Source organism: Leptonychotes weddellii, chromosome 14 (assembly GCF_054177405.1).
Source record: "Leptonychotes weddellii isolate Sample4059 chromosome 14, ASM5417740v2, whole genome shotgun sequence".
In the NCBI taxonomy this organism is placed as follows: Eukaryota; Metazoa; Chordata; class Mammalia; order Carnivora; family Phocidae; genus Leptonychotes; species Leptonychotes weddellii.
The window spans coordinates 64,864,447-64,886,614 of record NC_138382.1 but is presented as its reverse complement, the minus strand read 5'-3'; the positions used below and the strand labels follow the sequence as shown (position 1 = coordinate 64,886,614).

The following is a 22,168-nucleotide window of genomic DNA, read 5'->3' as shown; positions in this document are numbered from 1 at the left end:
AGTGATAAGACTGTAAACTGGTAGAGCCTCTATAGATAGCCATTTAGTAGATCTACCAAAATTTTTCAATTCATGAACCACTGACCCCTCAATCCCTCTTCTAAGATTTTTTTTATAGAAACACATACATGTACACAATGATATATGTTCAGAGATCTTCATTATGACACCATTTGCAATAATAAACAGCTTATAAACAACCAAAATGCCCATCAGTAAAGATCAGCTAAAAGCATTATGGTACATTTATACTGTGCAATGCCAAATAACCATAAGAAAGATGGATATATATGAATACTGATTGGAAGAGATCTCTAAGAAATAGTATTAGGTACAAATGCATATTTTATAACAATGTATGGTGTACTTATGAGTTTATTATGAAAATGTATATGTGTATAATATAATTTTTATTATATACATGACATTGTACTTCTAAATGCATTGAAAAAAGCCTAGAAGAATATATAATAGTTAACCACGACGACTACTGAAATAGGAAGTAAGAATATATGTGGAGGGGGCGCCTGGATGGCTCAGATGGTTAAGCATCTGCCTTTGGCTCAGGTCGTGATCCCAGAGTCCTGGGATTGAGTCCCACATTGGGCTCCCTGCTTGGAGGGGAGCCTGCTTCTCCCTTTCCTTCTACTGCTCCCCCTGCTTGTGCTCTCTCGCTTTCTGTGTCAAATAAATAAATAAAATATTTTTAAAAAAAGAATATATGTGGAGTGGAAAGGAACAACTTCCATATTTCACTCTATAGATTTTGATAATGTTTAATCATTTACAACAAAAATAGGTATTCACAGGCACACACACACACGTGTGTGTGTGTGTGTAGAGAGAGAGAGAGAAAGCTCTACTACAGTAAACCATTTCTCATACTTGCTGGGAGACTCCTAGGATAAATGGGTAGAACTAGACTTTATTAAGAACTTACCATATACTCTGCCCATTCATACAACTCATATCATGTGTACTGCAACTTTATCAAGGGAGTTTAATTACATTTAACAAATGCAAAAAGAAGTGGGGGATAGACTTGATGAAGTACCCAGGACAGGCCTTCTTCCAAGAACTTTCCATTGTACTTGGGCAGGAGCATATAAGCATGCTAAAGACAATTGGTGCATCTGTGCAACACAGTGGAAGTGAGAGGGGCACAGGGAAGAGTGACAACTTGCTTAATGTCTGAGATGTCCCTAGCTTTTCACGAGAGTGTTCTTGGGTCAGGTTTTCAGCTCTGCCTCTTTACTTCCTGCCTTCAGTTGGGTTCCATGTCTCTGATAGCAGCTACTGGTTCCTTCAACCCAGGAATATTTCCATCCCGACCATCTCACAGAGCCTCTCCCTTCTTCCATATGAGTACCTGAGTATCTCTGCAGTCAAATTCAACAGATGTTTCACTCCACCTCCTTGAGAAAAGGCAAATAAGAGACTGCCTGCTTTCTACTGTCTCCGATTGACACAGCCCAACCAGGGTCATGTTATGCAAATAGAAGCAACTGGATTTGGAGAAGAGTAGAAAAGAGTGCCTTTGTTGCTAAACAGACCTGAATTTGAAAGCCACTTTGCCACTCACTCACGTTGCGACATGCTTTATACTTCCTGGCTCCTCATTCTGATTCTGGGTAAAGCAAGAATGGTATTACTTCTTTTCATGGTTAGAAAATAAATATACAAAGTACCCATGGAAAGTATATGCTCAATATATAGAAACACCGCCCTTAACACCATTACTGTAATTATTTTTTGAACTACCTTGCAGTTCTTGTTTTTGTAGCCAATGTATTATAGGACCTTGTAGCTGCCTACTGAATTAAGATAGGATAGGAGTTTCTACCCCATTTTACAGATGAGGAAACTGAAGATCAAATAAATTAAATGGCTTGCTGGGGTTCACCTAGGTCCAAAGGAGCAAAGATGACATTTATTCATGTTTTTCCAGCTGAGCAGCCTATTCTCTTGTGTGTCTTATCTATTATGTGTACCCTATTCCCAGTGCCTAGCAAAGGATCATGAACATGTAGACCCTAAAAGAATTCTAGTTTCTGGATTGATTTTTCGGGCGCCGAGACCTCTGTTTCCTTCCCCATGCCTAAGAGATACCTTTTTCACTGCGAAGATCTCCAAATTGCAAATATTATTTCAACACCCCGTTCAGATGCCTGTTTGGTCCGTAGAGGAGGACCTGTTTGGTCCCTGCCTCAGAGGTATGTTAAGGGCCCTTCTGCTCTTACAACTGGGTAGTTAGAGGCCGACAGAGGCTGCTAACATTGCTAATTGAGCAGAAGCAATGGCTGCAGCTCTGTGAGCTGTCCGTGGTCCTGGAAGGATCACCTCTGAGTTACAAGGGCAATAACAACCTTGTTTTTGCTACAGTCTTCAACCTTGGTCGACAGATACACTGGGAATAGATTCTGGTTCGAGAAACTAGTTGATAATTCACTGTGAATTGGTCTGTCATGCTTTTCAAAGTCGGTGTGTTCATGGAAAACAGTTTTTAAATTTGCTTTGTGCGTAGATGTGCACTCTGGTTTCCCCCTCGACTCCTCCAAAATGTCACAAATGACTTTCCCTGAATTTACTAATTTGCAGGATTAATGTGCTTCTCTCTAGACACCTGTGCCCTAGATAGATTCCAGCCAGAATAGCTGTCTCCATTCCTAAACTCTGACCTGTTTTGCAGGCAAAGGAGGCCTTGGTTTTGGGTCACCCACAGTGGGGGCATCCAACATGCGGAGCTAACTCTCGGCTCTGTTTTATCATGCAGTTGTGTGGAGGAGTACAAGCTGGCTCCTGATGGAAAATCCTGCCTAATGCTCTCAGATGTCTGCGAGGGCCCCAAATGCCTCAAACCTGACTCCAAATTCAACGACACCCTCTTTGGAGAGATGCTACATGGTTACAACAACCGGACCCAGCATGTGAACCAAGGCCAAGTCTTCCAGATGACCTTTAGGTATGGGGCAGACACTTGCACTTCACTGGTCAAATCACTGACCCAAAATCTGGGCAGGGGGAGGAAGCCATGGGCACCATGGAGTTGAGTTCTTTTAGACTGGCCAGCATGTCCCCAGGCTTACTGATGCCTATCCAAAGAAGTGTTAGAAGTCAGAAAATTCATTCCATGAGATTCCTTTTCCACTGACCTAGTCCTTATTTATAGCGCTCTTCCCTTTTTCTAACTCTATCCACATTTTTTATTTTATTTTTTTATTTATTTATTTTTAAAGATTTTATTTATTTATTTGACAGAGAGAGACATAGCGAGAGCAGGAACACAAGCAGGGGGAGTGGGAGAAGGAGAAGCAGGCTTCTTGCCGAGCAGGGAGCCCGATGTGGGACTCGATCCCAGGACCCTGGGATCATGACCTGAGCCGAAGGCAGACGCTTAACGACTGAGCCACCCAGGTGCTCCCTCTATCCACATTTTTTAAAAATCAGTCTTAAATCATCCTGTAAGTACAGTTAATGGAATTTTAAAATGTTTAAATTAATCTTTCAGTCTATTAAAAAATAAGTATCCTATGTAGGCTATTCAGGCAGTTCAAAAATAAAGACATTTAATGAAGTAGAAAATAAAATCCCTATCACCCAGAAATACCCAGAATTAACATTTTCTTGAACATTCTTAAAACACCTCTCTCTCCCTGTCTATTTGCATGCGTGTGCGCACACACACACACACACCACACACACACTCATGCCACATCTCAGTAAAGCTGTTTAGAAATTGCTGTTTTTTGCTCAACAGTATGTCAAAGACTTCATTCACTGTTAATAAATATAGAGTGTCTGCGAAATTAAAAGATAAGGCTACTCTCATATGAGAGCAAACAGAATGGGGACTGGGTTGGCCAAATTATATGAAGATTAGACGTGCAGTCTCATTACAAAAGACCCCCTGGGAAAGTCAAAGAAGCTGGATTTATTCATGCTTCAAAATCTGAAGAACCGTAAGATGGTAGAGTGGGAAGAATTGTTCCCTGTATAAGAAATGACTATCTTTAAAAAAAATAAACTGTACTTTTAGACAGTTTCGCATGAAAATGTAATAGGATATTATCACAAAGCAGGGTGCACCCCAGCATTTGAGGTCATCTCAACAAATTCAGAACTGCAAAGGAATATCACCATTCTAATCATCATCATCCCCATTCCATCACCTAATTAATAATAGTGGTGTTTATAATAGGAGTGGTAATAATGACCAGTATTTATTAAGATTTACTCCATGTCAGACTCTTTACCAAGTATTTTTAGTAATAATAATAATGATGATGATGATGATGACATTAATTCAGCACAAGCTGAGGGCATTCTAAGCACTTGCCGTCTACTAATTTGTGTGATCCTCACAATAGCCCTGGGAAGCACGAGCTGTTGTCATCCCCTGTATACAGATGAGAAATGGAAATGTGAAGTGACTTTCCCAAATCTCCCTTCTAGGAAGTGAGAGAGCCAGTGTAATAGCATTTTATTTTCATTATTAAAACCCTTAGAGGCACCATGGCCTCTGTTTTACAGCTGAGAAGTCAACACCAGAGGTAAAGTGACTTTCCCAAGGTCACCATCCAGTGAAAGGCCGAGTAAAGAATCAGGTGTAAATCTGGCTGACTCCCAAGCCTTGCTCTTGTCTCTTAAGCCAGCATACCTCATTAATTCCCATTTCATAGAACAAGAATGGAAATGTGAATTCCCTGAAACCATTCACCTATGTAGTTACCGCATGCTGCTTGAGCACCGACTGTGTCCCAGGTACCATGCTGGTTACCTGAGATACAATGAAAACTGAGATAAAAGTGGCCCAAGAATCTGGTGCTTAAGTGTAGTGTGTGTGTGTGTGTGTGTGTGTGTGTGTAAACTTATGTACTTATTTAATTTGTGGTAGGAACTATGCAATAAAGGAACACTGTTGTTCCAAGATAGCAATTAACAGTGGGATCTAATTCAGTTGGAGCAGAGTAGTAGGTGCGCATCTACTGGATTAGAAAGCAATAATAAGACTTTGGAGTCAGCTTTTCAGATGAAGTGTCATTTAACTAATACCTGGAAGATGAGTGGAACCTCACACTGGGAAAGGTGTCAAGCAGAAACAGATGTTCTAAGAAGAAAAAGGACGTGTTCAGCTTTAAGAAATGCAGAAGTCTGCTGTGGTTTTGGCTGAGCAAGTAAGGGAAGAGTGGTGGGACGTGAAGCCAGAATGGTCCGTAGTGGCAGGTCATGGGGGTCTTGCAGGTCAAGTCTTTATTCTAGGAGCAAATGGGAGAACTGAAAACGGTTGAAGAAGTGGAGTATGCCATGGTTGCATTGCATTTTTCAACCTCATGGTGACTACAATGGGAAGTAGATGGCAATGAGGGTGGCCTGGGAAGGTGTGGAATGGGGGCACAGTTGGGTACGTGAAAGTGGCTTCAATCAGGATGATGGGAACAGTTTGGAGAGAAAGGGGGATTTTGTATCATGTAGTCGTGAGGCATGGCTCACAAGGCCAGTGAGCATGGTAGGCAGAGGGTAAGGTCGAGGGAGGATTTGAAGGTAATAGGAGTGACTGGTAGCTACACAGCAATTTAGTAGCAGAGTTGAGTCCTTCAAATCCCAGTGGAGTTTCCTTTCTACCACACGGATGCTTAAACAGCAGCTGAGTGCTACTTTATTGGAAAAATCTGGGAGAAACTTAAGGATAATCCTGATGAACTACTCAATACTGAGAACCACAGTGCCGACTTTCTGTAGTTTTCATGCTCTATGAAACTCTGTCTTGAGCATCATGATGGATAAAATAATGCTGTGTGGAATCCAAAAGAAAAAAAATAAAATGTCCCTTGTTTTTGAGAGGGGAATTTATAGGCTTGCACAATGACACACACAATTGACAAAAATATGAAAATTTAATTTGCAAAGTGGTGTTCCAGTAGTTTTCAAAGAATTTCTATGTGAAGCCTTTTGAGAAGAATTAGAAGGAATGATAAGGAGTTTCTAAAGGATGAGGCTTGTGGACTGGAGTTTGAAGTGATAGCAAAGAACAATATCTCTTGGGAGGGATAAGAGCTGGAAGGGCATTTCCTTGTCCAGGAAGGAGTTTGTAGAAGCCTAGACATAGATAAGCAGGAGTGGGGAGTCAGTAGAACAGGTCTCCAACTAGACCTGCTCCAAATCTGGCCCCACCCATGACAAGCATAGTCCTACTGCCTCCTGTTTATTTATTTTTTTAAAAAAGATTTTATTTATTTATTAGAGAGCAAGAGAGAGAATGTGAGCAGGGGCAGAGGGAGAGGGAGAAGCAGACTTCCTGCTGAGCAGGGAGCCCGACATGGGGCTCAGTCCCAGGACCCTGGGATCATGACCTGAGCCAAAGGCAGATGCTTAACCAACTGAGCCACCCAGGTACCCCATATTGCCTTCTGTTTAAAAAGAAGTGTTTTATCAGATTCTGGCCACTGTGATGGGCACATGTAGTTTGATTTCTCACAGCAGCTCTCAGACTGGTTGGCATGTGATAAGTGATCAGATGTACTCGTAGTTCTCATTCTCTCATGTGAAGATAAGCTTGGTCCAAAAGAAGGATCCAAACTGGGTAGTAAGATGCTAGATCCTGAAGGAGATTCATGGGATCCCTGATCTCACTTACATTGGGGAAGGGACTTGGCCAAGGTCACAAAACAAGTCATTGCAGAGCTAGCTATACCCTCAGATCAGATCCCTGCATGCTTACCTTTCTACTCCCAACAAAACTGGTCATTAAGAGACAGCATGGTGCCAGAAAGTCTGGCCTGGGGTCCCCAGGCTCAGGCAGAGTTTTAGCCCCATCAGGAATCTTTATTCTGCCTCAAACACTCTGCTCATTGTTCCCAACCCTTCAATCTTGTGTTGTTTCTAAATAGCCAGGGTCTCTGCCTGCCCTGATTTGCTCATTGTAAAGAGTATAGTGAACAGACCACACTTTCTCTTTTGACAACAGCCTCAAGATTTAGGGAACTCCTCAGACTACCATTGTGTTGGAGTAGCCCATTTCACATAAGCTCTCTTATCCTTGGCTTCAGTTAAACTTTCTTTACAATTATTTCCATCCTTAGACCATGTCACCTCCTGGAGCCACATGCTAAGGCAGTTGACTTCCCATGGTGGGAAGGTGAGTGGCTTCTGATGAATCTAAATTTATCTCTTTCAAGTCTCCCTCACTGAGCCTCAGACTGGGAGGAGGCTGCCGTTCCTTTGTCCTCCAAGTTCCAGAAGGCAGGCCTGCAAATGTTTCAGTATCAAAGGCAGTTGTCATTTCTCGCTTCTTCTCCATTCCTTTTCTCTCTCTCCTCCAAGTAATCTTTGGTCCAGCCCTCCAGAGTAGTCAGCAGGCACCCCACCAGCCATCCTGCCATATGCCACATTTCCTGACAACTGCCTGGCCTGGGATTTCAAATTGTCTACCAGCTAGAGTCTCCTGCATGACAGCCACCACTCTGCTGTGTTCTCCTCCCTGCCCCTACCTCGATCCTCCCACCTAGCAACTGCGCAGAGAAGATAGGCGTGCATTCTCATTTCCTCTCTCCAGTCTCCAAAAGAGCAACCTGGATTTCTGCTCTACTAAAGGCCTCTCATTTCAAGTATCTAAACTGGACTAACACTTAACAATTAGTGCAGACATAACCCCTTATTGTACACATGGAGAAACTTAGACCCAAAGAGGGGTATAACTTATCCCGTGCTCACCAGGATCGGGGACCCCTCTGAGACTCAAAGTTAGAGTCTGTGACTCTCAAACTTGTGTTCTCTGGTTTCTGGTTCTGTTGTAAGGGATGTGTATCACTTCTTCATCTCCCTTTAATAGCACGTGGTCAGCAGAGAGGGAGGATGCAGGTGCCATAGGGGGATGGCAGATTCTTAATTAAGGGGGGAACTTAGGCAAGAGCTACCCCCGAGTACATGATTCTGCAGGAACTTGATTCTGTTGCTGGCCACCTTCTCACGTTGCCTTGTGTAGGCTGCAGTCTGCCCATGAGAGATGAGCATGTGGCGATGCTTAGGACCCTGGCAAGCCTGGGAGTTATCCGCTGTGTGTGAGGATTAAGTGTGGTACACACTGAGAGACCATACAGAAAGACAGAGATGGGGCAAGAATGATAAAGAGAAGCAGTCAGAGAGAACAAGCAGAGATGAAAGGTGGGGGAGATGGGAAGGTTTGAAGGAGAAATCTTCATCCTCAAGTCACAGTAGACTTTATTGCCAGGATGGGTGGAGGTTGTTTTAAGAACCTGGGTGGTGCCTGGAGAGAGCTATGGATTAGGAATCAGTTTCCTAATCGGAGGGACATGAGTGGACATAAAACTTTGTGAAACACTCAGATTCTGTACAAACACAAAGAGCCAAAGATCTCACTTCTGAATGACCCCCAAACTCAGGAAGCAATATCAAGCTATGCTGGTTCTAATCCCTTTCAGTGTTGGGGAGTCTTAATGACTCACGCAGAGTCACCATTAGAATTTCCTCCTCTTAGCTCCCCATCAATGAGGGAATTGGTAAAGACTGCCGGAGTGAGATAAACGCATCAAGGGTTGGTGGTATTTGATGTTTTGTTTGTTTTTTATTTCCCTCCCTCCCCGTCCTCATCCATCCTACTTCATTCCTATAAGAAAGAAAGGTCAACTTTGGTTATAGATTGCACGGATTTAGATAACCATCAGTCAAGAGCTCTTATTGAGCCCAGAGTCTCAAATTGTAGCGAGGAGAAGTTGCTTGGGAATGGAGGCTGAGCAAATTACAATTGTAGATTTTACAAAAGCCTCATCGAAAATAAGATGGTTCTGCAGCCAGTAGCTATTTCCCATAGGCCTTCAAGGATGACCTACAAAGAGCATGAGAAGCTCATGGAAGATTTGCTAGAAAGGTGCTTTTCAATCTGGTCCGCTTATCAGATGTGCATGTTGTACAGGATAAGAGGAGAGTTTGGGGTAAGATGTGGGATTTCAGGATGAGGCACCACCAACCCACGCCTGGTGAGACAGAAGGGTTCTCTTTGAGGATTTGAGAAGAGCTGGCTTTTGTTAGTGGCACCCACTCGTTTCCCAGTAGAGGGTCCTGAGTCACGTCTTATTAAGTGGCCTCCACAGCTATTTTTCTAGTGCCTTCCTGGGCGATGATTAATGATACATGCTGCTTCTGGATCCTTCCCTTCCCCTTCTTCTCCCTCTTTCTCTTGTCCTCTGCATTTAGCCATGTGCATTTTTGTTATGGGCTGGGTCCTGTATCACATACTTAGATATTTTATCATTTAATCTTCCTGATACCTATCACAAAATAGCCCTTAACAACTTGGTTTTCTAAAAAAAGGCAAGGAATGTACCAGCCAGAATGCATTAGGTTGTGCTCCTACCACATACCGTGCACAGAATTGCGGAGGTCCCATTCATTCCGGCATTTGGGAATCCGGGCTGACAGAAGCATCATCTTCATGTGCTCCTGTGAACACTATGGTAATGGGAACGAAATCTGGCTCTCAGTACTTCCAGGGCTGACATTCTGCTCACATTCCATGGGTCAAATCCAGTCCTATGGTCACAGCAGCCCTCAAAGTGTTGAGCAGGGACATGAAATCCTATCATGTGCTGAGAAGACCCAGAAATATGTGGGACATCGATATGATTTACTACACTGAGGTACAGAGATGTTAAGCCAACTAGCGTAATAGTCGTATAGCTATCATGTGATAGAACTCGAGTCTAACAACAAAGCCCATCTAGCAGTGTACCTTTTGGGATGCTAGCATTTTCCCACTTGACATCACCACCTCTGAGAACTACCTCTGAGAACTGTAATAAGACCTTCTAGTCTCTTCTTGACCATTTCCTTAATTCAACTCCCAAAGAATCATAGACTTTATAGATGGAGAACAGTTTCTATACCCCCCTCTTTTGTAGATGAGATGCCTGAGTTTTACAGTATTTAAGTGAATTACTTAAAATTGTATAACTAGTAAATGAATAAGTTTTAACTTCTAACTCCCAGTCTGTTGGGCTGCACTATATCCACTAGGAAGGCTTAGAGACTTATGATCCAACTCCCACAATATATAGATGGCAACATCAAGGTCAAGGTTCCATAAAGAATTAATGGTAGAGCCAGGACTGGAAGCTGTTTTTCTGCATTTTCAGGTCTGGGTGTTTTGTGATATACCATGATCTTATTATAACAAGAGAAAGCAAAGGAGGCTGATGGTGGAGAGCTTATTAATTGAAAGTGGCATTAGCTTCTGATTTTCAAGGCTATTCCCAAGCCTCTCTATACAATGATACCCCAACTCTTGGCAAAATCCTTAACTTGCCACCTGGAGATGCAGCTGTATGCTACCTTCTCTGGGGGATCAACTGGTGAGACCTTGGAAGTGAACTGAAGACAGAAATTAGAGGCTGGATCAGAGGAGTTAAGGGGTGATTTTCTCTGGAGCCCTGATTCTTGGGCTGGCTGCAGAAGAATTTCTCTTTGGTGTGTCTCCAGTTGCCCAAGTTTTTGGACATATTCTGCAGGAGTCGAGGCCCATGTGTCCCATGAACCATAGGCCCTAAAATCCAAAAGCGGATTTCTATACCTGTTTTGTCTCTTCCTGTTGGTCATTCTTTCCTGATTTCTGTTGCCTTTTCTATAAATTAAGGTTAAGGCAGAGCTTGGGTGAAGACTGAGGAATACAGCCTCTTTCTACTCAATCCCCATAGCCATGGGCTTAGTGAAAGCCATTCTACTCACCTGATCATAAGACTCACCTAGGGCTGTACCAGGATCTACCAATCTTTTTTTCTTCTTTTTTTCTCCCAGATGAGGGGCCTGGGAAAGTGAATTGTCTTCATATTCCCAGGTGGCTCACATTATCCAGAAATTTGAGGATATTTGGCCTGGTGTGTAAGATGTTAGGCTTTAGAGTCTGAGTTCTAGCTTGCCACCTGTCAGCTGTGTGACCTTGGGCACATTTGTTCATTAAGCCTCTGTTTCCTCATCTCTACATTGGGAATAATGACAATACCCACTTCTTGATGGTTTTGTGATGATGAAATGAGATTGGCACCTGTTCCATCCCTGTTCTCAGCACACAAGGAAGACCCAGGTGCCATAGGGTACTGCCAAATCAATAGCTGGGAGGAACTTTAGTGAAAAGGCCATCCCCATATACATGATTCTGCAGGAACTTAATCCAGTTCCTAGCTGGAACCCAACACAAAGTGTCAGGCTGCCACCATGAAGAATAATGAGGTCTAAATCCCAAATCTGCCATTCTATAGCTGTGTGGCTTCGGACAAATCTCAACCTCTACGAACCTCAAGATCTTCAACTATAAAGTGGGGTTTTAACCTAAAAATATCCTCAAAGGGCTGTCATAATCCCTGCAACTTCCTCCAACCAACGTGTTTTGGTGAATGCATTGCTTTGGTGAAATGCCTGTGGTAGGGGCAGAAACACAGCCCTTCATGCTCCGTGTCTCTATGGGACATGGACAGCTCAGCCAGCATGTGGAATAGGCAGCAGCCCAAGGTCTCCTTCTTTTGGAAAGACATAATCTTTTTTTTTTTTTTTTAAGATTTTATTTATTTGCGAGAGAGAATGAGAGACAGAGAGCATGAGAGGGAAGAGGGTCAGAGGGAGAAGCAGACTCCTTGCTGAGCAGGGAGCCCGATGTGGGACTCGATCCCGGGACTCCAGGATCATGACCTGAGCCGAAGGCAGTCGCCCAACCAACTGAGCCACCCATGTGCCCCTTGGAAAGACATAATCTTGCTCATGTGTTGTATTACCTGTATCCTATAGGATAGCCCGTTTGTTTCTGTATGAATGACCTGTAGGGAAACACATCCAATCAGGAATGTGGGATTTAAATGCTCATGTCTGCTGTGTGGAATTTGATAATGAGCCAGGGCCTATGCCCAAAAGTTCTAGAAGTGTGGAACACTTCTGTGTTAGATTAAAAATACATAACAACTAGCTTAGAAATGGCCTAGACCTATAGGAAAGGATATCCATCCAAACACAGTGAGGGTTAACCAGTAAGTCCTATGGTCTGCACATCAGTCTTGCTAGCTCCTACTTTTCCTTCTGGTAAATTTCCCAATATCCTTATGCATGATGGATACTGTAAAGCTATTTTTTCTGTCCTTTTCAAAGCCTGACTTTAAAGGGCATAGGCAGATATATCCTCCATGACACATGTGGACAGAGCAGGTTGACTGCCTTACTTTTTACATGAGAGAACAGAAGCTCAGAGAGGTGAAGAAGGGCACCCAAGGTCACACAGCTGGCATGTGATGGAGCTGAGAACCTCTCCTCCTCTCCATTCCATAAGCTCTAGATAATGTTGCAAGCGCACGTACACATGGCTTGAACCATATGATCTTTAAAGAGCAGGAAAGCAAGTAATAGCTCATCATCATTAATCTACACAAAAACCCTATCTAAAGGTAGGACTTTTCCATACATCTGTTTATAGCTAGGATGCAATACACATGAAATACACTAGTGATTCTCAATCTCTAATATGCATACAAAATGCCAAGGAATCCTGCTAAAATATAGGCTCTGGTTCAGTGGGTTGCAGATAAGACCTAAGACTCTGCTTTCCATATGAGCTCCTGGGTCTGAAGACCAGCATTGAATAGCAAGGTGTTAAACTGAACTTGTCATGAGATGTGAGCCCAGATGATGCCTGAGAATGGAGAAGGACTTTGCGAGAACCAAGTCCAAGGCGAGCGGCACTTAGAAGGCCATGCAGTCCCAAAGGAGTCTCCTTCCAGTGTGACTAAGCACAGAGCCTGTATTTTGGATTTACGGCGGCCAGGGTGACAATCCTGCCTTGTCATCCAATCCTGTCCACCTCCCATAGACCCACCCCCTAGTGCATAATGTAGCACAACTTATTTTCTCCATCTGTCAATCCATCCATCCATCCATCCATTCATCCATTTATCGGCTCTGCTTGGTGATGCTTACGGGATGCTCTGAGCATCAGTCCCAGTGGGAGAGGCACTTATCCTGAGTCCAGTGTCCTGAAGCCATGGTTGGGGGCCCCCATCAGTGTTCCGCACTGTAATTCCGCCATCATTAGATGCAGCAGACGGCTGGGCTGCAGTGCATCAGGGCACAGGTGGAAGACAGACTCCCGAAAAAGTAGTAAGAAATCCATTTGGGAAGGGACACTCTCCTGAGTGAAGCTTTATTATTCTTAAGGGCTTAGACAAAAATCTCATACCCTCAACACTCATTAGTATAATTAGGGATAGAAAGAAAATAGTAATATTAAAACCTAGTGAAAGATGCTTTTTACTTTTTACATGTGGGGAGCAGGGAATTGCAATCCATTTTTTTTTTAAAGATTTTATTTATTTATTTGACAGAGAGAGAGACACAGTGAGAGAGGGAACACAAGCAGGGGGAGTGGGAGAGGGAGAAGCAGACTTCCCGCGGAGCAGGGAGCCCGACGCGGGGCTCGATCCCAGGACCCTGGGATCATGACCTGAGCTGAAGGCAGACGCTTAACTACTGAGCCACCCAGGCGCCCCAATTGCAATCCATTTTTAAACAAGGCCTCTCTAATCTCTCTCCCTAATTATAGTAAGAGAAGAAAGACAAATAGCCACTTTAATTTAAAAACCAAAATTATTCTCAATGTTCACATCTCTAAATATACCAAACATGGTCATTTTATGAGGGAAACAAATTACACATAGCATATTTTGAATGTTCTCCAACTAACCTAAAAATGTGTGTCTAGTCTGCAAAAGGTGCTAAAGCAACAGAACCAACCAGGTTCATTTCACTTCTCCTCTTGCTTCTCCTTCGCCCTTTTTGTGGTTTGGTTTTTGGTTTTCTGGCTTCAAAATCCCTGACTCTGTTCTTTTTTCTAGGAGGGGGAAGCCTGTTGGAACCATTGAGACATCTTAAAGCAGAGACAATTTTTAAAGAAGCACCATTTCATTACACTAAAATGCAGGCAGTAACTCAGGCTGGTCTAAGTGCTCAGAAGGAAAAGTCTGTAGGGAACCTAGGGAACAGATAAGGATAGATTGTAATTAGCACAGTAATTGTAATTAGCAGAGCAATTGTAATTAGCACAGTGATTGTTCATAATGGGTGCTTCCAAAGTGACTCCAGGCAGTTTGTTCTCTTAAGTATCTTCTGCCATTTCCCTGGTGATCTTGTTTACACTACTAATGTACTAATGTGCTTAGCAGTCTCTTTTATAAATAAACACTTCAAAGGTACAAGCCAACCCAGCCCCTGGCCAAGCATTATGCATCCTTAATTAATGGAGTCCACAGCGCTGAAATTTTACTATATTTGCATCATGCGAGGGCAGCATCGGGTATATTACTCTCTTTAGAAGTCACACCTCAGAAGTCATTTGTTGTTGTTCTTGTCATTTTGTTAATTACAGGAGAGAGTAAGGTCGCCAAAGGACTGCACTTGAGGGCAGAGATGCCAGTCTTGACTTTACCACTTGTTCTCATTTGTTATTTAGCAAGTTTTAGTTGAGCACCTGTGATGCATAAGCTTTGAGGATGAAAAGATGAAGGAGACAGTCCAGGTCTCTACTCTTAGGCAGATGGGCCACTGGCCCAGTGTTGGTGTGGGAGAGCAGAGGTAGGGAAGGCGTCCTCAAAGCTGCTGACTGAAACCTGGAGGATATGATTAAGAGTTAGCTAGGTGAGAGAGTGGCCCAGGGAAGTAAGAGCATAGAGCATCAGCAGATGTGAACATCAAGGGGATCGTGAAGAGGGTGAGGGAATGGGATTGTAGAGATAAACCACGGGGAGAGATGGGCATTCAATTAGGAAGGGTTATTTAAGTGCCACGGTAATGGGACCATTATGGGCTATGAGACTTTGCACGGTCTTCTAACCTTCTGAGGCCGGTTTGCTCACCACGAAATCAGGGAACCTAATATTACCAGCCCCGCAGGAGAATTATGGTGGGGAGAGAGAGGTGATGAGAAAAGTCGGGTTAAAATGCTTTGTAAAGTGTAAAGGCATGTGCAAATGTTGGTGACATTTTCCTAATGTGAATGGGAGGATCTGTGATATGCCACTTACTCTGAAATTTTGTGCTGGAGTGCACATCCTGGTACACTTGAGATCATGTGAGATGCAAATTCACCAGCACTACTTTCTTTGTGTTCCTTCCAGAGAAATGGAAAAGTCTGTCTATTCCCAAGCGCACATTAATAAGCCTACGCATGTGTATCAAGAAAATTAATTTTTAGGGAAATATTTCCATTTCAGGGAGATGCCCTGAATAGAAATGTATTTAGTAACAATTCTAATGAAAGATATGATCACAGTTTATTGGGTGTGAATTAATACAGAAAGCTCCAAGGGCAGTGGCTGGGGTTTTATGTAACATCACCACTGAATAATTTCTGTTAATGATAATCTAGTGAAACACCTCAAAGGTGGCTTTTAAGAGTCCAAAATGAGCATTTATTTTTATGTCTCATAAGATCCTCAGAGGAACCCATTAAGTGGGCAATTAATTAGCAAGCATCAGCCAGGAGCCGAAGCTGCAGGCATTGGGGTAAGCCCAATCCTGGTTAATTCAGTATATTCCTGACCACGTTGCAAGAACCTTAATCCCCAAATCATCTAGCCACGTCGTCATTCTCCATGAGGGTCCTGGCATTTGCCGTGACTTTGAAGATGCTCCTGCTTGTTTGGGGTGCTTTCTAGAGTAGGAAGAAAGGCATAGGATAAAGGGATTGGTCTTCCTTGCCCACTCATGGTTCAGAGAACTGAAGTTGCACCAAAGTTGTAACACTAGAGTTACACCTACAAGTTTGTATGAATTCCCAAACTACTTCTGAGGAGTTCGTGAGGACCTGGCCACTGGGAATATACAAGCCTATAGGCAATCTTGCAGCTGTGTTTGCAAAGGAGGTGGAAACCTAGCTTGAAATTAAACTACATAGCAATTAAATTCTCCTTCATCTGTGTGATTCAACCAATAAATATACACTGAGGACTTATCATGCGCCAGGTTCTGAAAATAAAGCCGAACAGGACTCACGGAGCCCAATCTTGGTGTAAAGGGGAAAAGATATAGTTTTTTTATTGGTATTATCTGAGTTTGTGTTTCTTAACTATTTTTTTCCTTCTCAAAGACCTGGGAGCCATCTCTTTGAAATGTAATCATCGAGAAAGATAAATACATTTGCAAATTCAGAATAACTCAATGTGCAGGACATAACCCTCAGTCAACCCCCCTGCCCCCAAAGTCCTCCAGTACTTTCCCACGTATTCACCCCAGCTTCAAAAATCCTTCTGCCCTTTATCTCAATGGAACTGAGTTCAAATCCCTCTCCCCTATTGCAGTAGCCTTGAGTAAAGTCAGTTACTCGGATTACCTTAGTCTTTATGAATGTCCTTGTGTTCTGATCCAGGATCTTAACCAGCGCTGTGACTTTCAGAGCAAAAATTTCACTGGACAGTGTCGAACAGGTAAGAAAGACTTTATTCAAGGCTATTGCAACAGGGGAGAAAGGTCTGAACTCAATTCCATCCAGACAAAGGGCAGTAGGGTTATTATGGCTGGAGGAAGCAGCTGGGAAGGTACCGGAGGAGTTCATGGGGAGGTTCACTAATGGGATACATCCCACAAGTTGAGTTATTCTGAATCCATAGGTGTATTTCTCTGCTACCTTCCTTGGTGATTACATTTCAAAGAGAGGGCTTCCAGTCCTTGAGAAAGACATTCCTGGGTTATAGAACTGGCCAGAGGTTTTTAAAAAGATTTACATGTGAAAGGGACAGAGAAAGAATTTCCAGTGACACTTGTCTAAAGCCAACAGTCTAAGAACATGGAGGTCAGGGACCTAGAGTCAGGAAGAAGCCTGTTTATAGTTTGGTCAAGCTGAGGGAATCTTAGGGCCAGCTTAGTCACTACCTTACCTTTGGTTGTCTGTCTCCTGGGCTCCTCTTGGCTATGACAGTTTGGAAGGCGTATGTTTTTTATACATTTATATACAATAAATTCACAAAGTTCAAAAACAGCATAAAAGACAACTAATGATAGTGTTAATTCTTTTCCCTGTTTACTTCCATTGCTTTTTCCCTGTCTCTACCCCACTGTTACTCCTTTTCTTGGGTATCTTTCCATTGTTTTTTTAAAACAAATCCAAGCAAGTAAGATTAAATATTATTCCTCCTCTTTCTTTCATAAAAGATACATAAAGTATATTGTCTTTTTACTCCCCCCCACCACCCACTTAGTGATATCTCTTAAAGGTCTTTCTATAGACGATGAGCTTTTAAAAAATGACACAGAGACCATTCTAATATAGGAATATTGGTGATATACGATGCCACCATGGAAAAAGTAGGGGCCCGAGAGAGGTGGAGAGAGCTGGGTTTTGGAGACTGATTCTTCCCCTTGGGCTGTTGTGACTTACACAGGTGATTTCTCCCTTCTCAGTCTTGTCCCCTCATCTGTACAATAAGGTTCTTACATCTCCTTGTGTTGTTGTAAGACAACTAAGATAAATACAAGGTGTTTAGTCCTAGGGGTGCCTGGGTGGCTCAGTTGGTTAAGTGTCTGCCTTCAGCTCAGGTCGTGATCTTGGGGTCCTGGGATCGAGTCCTACGTCGGGCTCCCTGCTCAGCAGGGAGTCTGCTTCTCCCTCTCCCTCTGTGTTCTCTCTATCAAATAAATAAATAAAATCTTAAAAGAAAAAGAATTTCAGTGGCTATCAGAAAGCAGCTCTCTGAATATTAAAAAAAAAAAGTTTCGTCCTAGTAAAAGTATCAGTCGCGGTAGCAGTAATAATAATAACAAGGTAAACAGTGGCAAAGCTACAGCACTTACCTTGCACCAGTCACCATTGTATCTTTCTTTAACCAAAACATTTCTGAGTACCTCTTTATATGTCACTCAGTGTTTTGGGAAGCCAGAAATACAACAGTGAACCAAACTCCTAGAATCCCTGCCCTGGTGAGTTGTATCCTAGTGTGGGAGACAATCCACAAATAAATTAAGACTGTGTCAAGTCTACGCACTATGGAGGAAAGCAGGACAAGAGGGCTAGCGAGTGCTAGGCAGGGGACCCTGTCTAATACAGGCTGAGCAGGAAAGACCTCTTTGATAAGGTGACGTTGGTGCATAGAGCTTAGGTGAGACAGTGAGCCTTGCAGGTATCGAAGGAAGAGTTTCCAGGCAGAGGGCCTGGCAGGTTCACAGACCCTTGGCATGTTCCGTGAACAAGAAGGAGCCCAGGGAGGGGCGCCTGGGTGGCTCAGTTGGTTGGGCATCCAACTGTTGATTTTGGCTCAGGTCATGGTATCAGGGTCATGAGATCAAGCCCCATGTTGGGTGTTGGGGGGGTTGGTCCACGCTCAATGGGGAGTCTGCTGGAGATTCTCTCCCTCTGCCCCTCTCCTTTTTTTCCCCCCTCTCTCTCTCTCAACAAATAAATCTTAAAAACGGGAGGCCCAGGTTAATGGAACATAGTGAAGAGCGGGTAAGTAGTAGGAGAAAATGTTCTAAATAAAAAAAATAATGGATGGCGAGTGGAGCAATGTGGCAATCTGTATCGAGTTCTGTGAGTCACGTAAGTACAGCACTTTGGATTTTATCCTGAGTGAGAAGAGAAAGAAGCCAGTGCATGGTTTGAGCAGAAGAGGGCTATAATCTCACTCATATTTTTAAAAGACCACTCCATCTGGGGTGTTAAGAATAGACTTTAGTGGCCAGGATGGAAGCAGGGAAAGCAGTTCCAAGGCTTCTGCGGTGGTACAGGTGGAAGACAATGGATCGTGGTTGAATGAGTTGACATGGTGAAAGGTGGGCAGATTCTGAGTGTATTCTCAAGGTAAGGCAATGGAATTTGCTGATGAGGAAGACAAAGCAGGAGGCAAGGTTGGCTCCCTGTTTTTTTGGTCCCTAAGCCACTGGACAGATGGAAGTCGGTTGGGTGGAGACAGGAAGAGTAGGCATAATGGAGGGGAGAAGAAACAGAAATTTAGTTTCAGCCATATTAAAAAATGAACTCATTTGTGGAAAATCCCAGTCATTTATAAAAGTGGACAACAGTGTCATAATCCCCAGGTCCTCATCATCCTGCTTCGGTAACCTATCATCGGGCCACATCCAATAGATTTCCTCATGGAGATGTCAGGAAGCCAGTTGGATATACCAACCCAGAAAAGAGACCAGATGTGAAATGCAAATTTCAGATTATTTAGCATATGAATAATACAAAAGAAGTAAGAAGAGACAGACTCACCAGAGAGTAGAGAGAGAAGAGATGTGCCCAGGCCCTGAGCCCAGGGGCTGCCATACTTATATGTCAGATAGATGAGGAGCCACCAGCAAAAGAGGGTGAGAATGAGCTCCCAGTGACATAAAAGGAGAACCCAAGGAGTAGCTTCACCCATTTAAAACCACTCAGCTCTCACAACAGTGTGAGTCCTGATAGGACACTAATTTTCTCAGCATCATTCAGCTTGGAAATTGTGGAGCCAGGATTGCAATCTAAGCAGTGTGGCTCTAAGCCCATCCCCAAATATCCATTCCTCCCCTCTGCTTACACCACACGGTCACACATCCTGCTCCATTCACATCACTGTGCTAGGCTGAGGGACAAGAGAGTGGTGGCAGCTGGGGAGTGGGAGAATGTTATAAAAATATGCCCACGTTAAAAGTTAACCAGCCACGCAAATCACGATGTCTATGATGGACCACCAAATTACCTTAGTCGATAATTCAATGCTGCCTAATAATATTAACGATGATGATAATTGCTATTTACTGAGCACACATGTATGGGTCAGAGATTCTACAAAGTGCTTCAGATGCTTATCTTCTTTCATCCTCACAACAAGCTCGTGGAGATGAGCCAACCTTATATCCATTCTGCATAGAAAGATATTGAGGTTAAAGAGCTTAGAAAGTGGTGGCGAGGGATTTGCTCTGTTCCACTCAATGGCTTTATCATCACACTGTCCAGACAGAAAGGAGGGAAGAAGGACAACACAGGCTTTGTGATCAAGTAGACGTGGGTTCAAATCCTAGCTCTCTGCAATATGATCTTCATTATTTATCCACTCGCACTATTTCTTTATCTAAGAAAACAATGATGAAAAAAAATCTTATATCTTGTCCTTGTACTATTTTTCAACTGAAATACTTATAAAAACCTAAATTAAATTAATATTTGTGTGATTATTCAGTGTCTAACTTCCCTGCTGAGATGAGACCCAGAACATCTATGACTGTTTGTCAGTGTAAATCCCCAGGACCTAGCTAAGTGTCTACATGACTAAGGTCTTGACATGTGGTAGCTGTAAGTTTGAAGTTGATTTTTTTTTAAGCTTATGCATAAAGTGCATGAGAGTTGTGGGCCAGAGATGCTTTTGTACCCATCTGCAGACTAAGGAGCCTTTCTCAGTCACAGTCTTCACACACTGCACCATTTTCTATTTTAGTTTCCCTCTACAAAAACAGGAGTATAGTTTAATCATGACACTCTGGCAGACCTGGAATTAAATTCAACCTCTGATGTTACTAGCTGTATGACTTTGGTCAAGTCACCTGACCACTCTGGGCTTCACTGTCCTCATTTGTGCAAGGTGAATATATTAACTACCTCATTGATCAGGTGGCTAAGTAGACCAGTGTTTAAATCAGCTGACCCAGGGTAGATGCTCAGTATATTCTAATTATTTTCTCTTCTTACCATCATGGCAGAAACCATGTTTATTTATATGCCCGTGATAAAAAAATAAATGAATAAACAGGGCTTGATGAATAGAAGGCGACTTATGAGTTGGAAGGCAGGAAGAAAGAAAAGGAATGAGTAGGGAGGGATGAGGCAGGGAGGATGAGAGTACAGAAGGAACAAAGAAGGAAGTCAGAAAGGTGCTGTGAGCTTCTTTAGGACTAGTTAAAAAAAAGAGCCCATTTCATTCACTCATTAAGTGAGTACCCTGCTTTCACTAAGTTTTAATCAAAGTGATGGAGACACAAAGAATTGCAGTACATCCCAGTTATACTCGGACCATTCTAGTTTATGCCTTTTGTCCCAGAATCTTGTTTAGATTTAGCATTTATCCCAGGTAAAAGTCACCTGGATTAGATGCTAATTTCCATAGTCTCCCTCCCTGTCGTGCTCCTAGATCACATGAGAAAGATGCTTATTCTAGTGAAATTTGGTCAAGCGATCTGGGGGTGTGACATATAGAAGTCTGGGTACTCTAGGAGCAAACACCCCCTGGGGTTTAGGAGTCCAGGTGGGTGCTCCGCAGGAAGTAATGTCTAAGCTGAGATGTGAAGGGTGAGTTAGAGCTCCTTAGGTGAAGGGAGGCAATGTGAGCTCCTAAGAGTTGGTACGGAAGGCAGATCACTCCAAATATAAAGACTAAGGGGAACTCAACTTGGTGTTCAGAAGGCGTCAAATATGTGGGGCTCTATTTCTGGTCTTCATTCACTCAGTAGGTCCCTAAAGGGGAGAAGCACCTCTCTGCCTGCCATCTTGGCATGGTGGCAATCCCCAGGGAGAGGGAAGAAGAAAGGAAGTTTATGAAACACGCACTCCTGGGTTGGCCTAAAGGAACCTGTCATAGAGGTGCCAAAAAAGGCAGAGAGAAGAACACCCATCTCCCCAAAATTAGCTTTTGTTCCGACAAAGTTATGTTAATATTGTCAAGTTGGTGCACCGGGCCGCTGAACTGGTACTTGGGGACTGTCACAATATTGATGGGGAGTTTGGCAAGTTAATTTTCAATCTGTCACTTCACTCTTCTGTGACTCTTGCTCCTTAATAAAACTCCACAGTGACTGTGGGCTCAGCTGACAGCTGGAGAGTGATCTTTGAGTCTGAAACTGGCATGAAATGATTCTTTCTACTCTCCCTTTCTCCTCCTGCCCCCTCCTTTTCTCAAAAAGGTTGCCAACCTGAAGTGAGAAATCCTTTCTCGTACAAAAGAGATCCCATTGTTGAGGGCTTCATGGGGCCCTGGAAAGGATATAGGCTTTGCGGTTAGACCCACTGGGGTATGAATGCCAATTCTGCAGCTAGCTGTGTGACCTTGTGAAAGCTGCTTGAGGTATCTGATCCTCTGGTTCCTCTGGTTGTCGTGATATAAAATAATACATGTCAAAGCACGTGCTGCAATTCACCACTGGCCAGGTCCCTTTCTTCCTTTCA

At 43.2% G+C, this 22,168-nt stretch overlaps 1 protein-coding gene across 4 annotated transcripts in view; it reads left to right on the top strand.

Annotated features, from left to right (window-relative positions):
• The window catches only part of ASTN2 (astrotactin 2), an 837,042-nt gene that overhangs the window by 547,585 nt on the left and 267,289 nt on the right, over positions 1 to 22,168 (top strand). For all 4 annotated transcript variants that reach the window (XM_081803478.1, XM_081803479.1, XM_081803480.1 and 1 more), the window contains one exon: positions 2,774 to 2,962. In XM_081803478.1, coding sequence (XP_081659604.1) covers positions 2,774 to 2,962 — 189 coding nt within the window. The remainder of the gene's footprint in view (positions 1 to 2,773; positions 2,963 to 22,168) is intronic.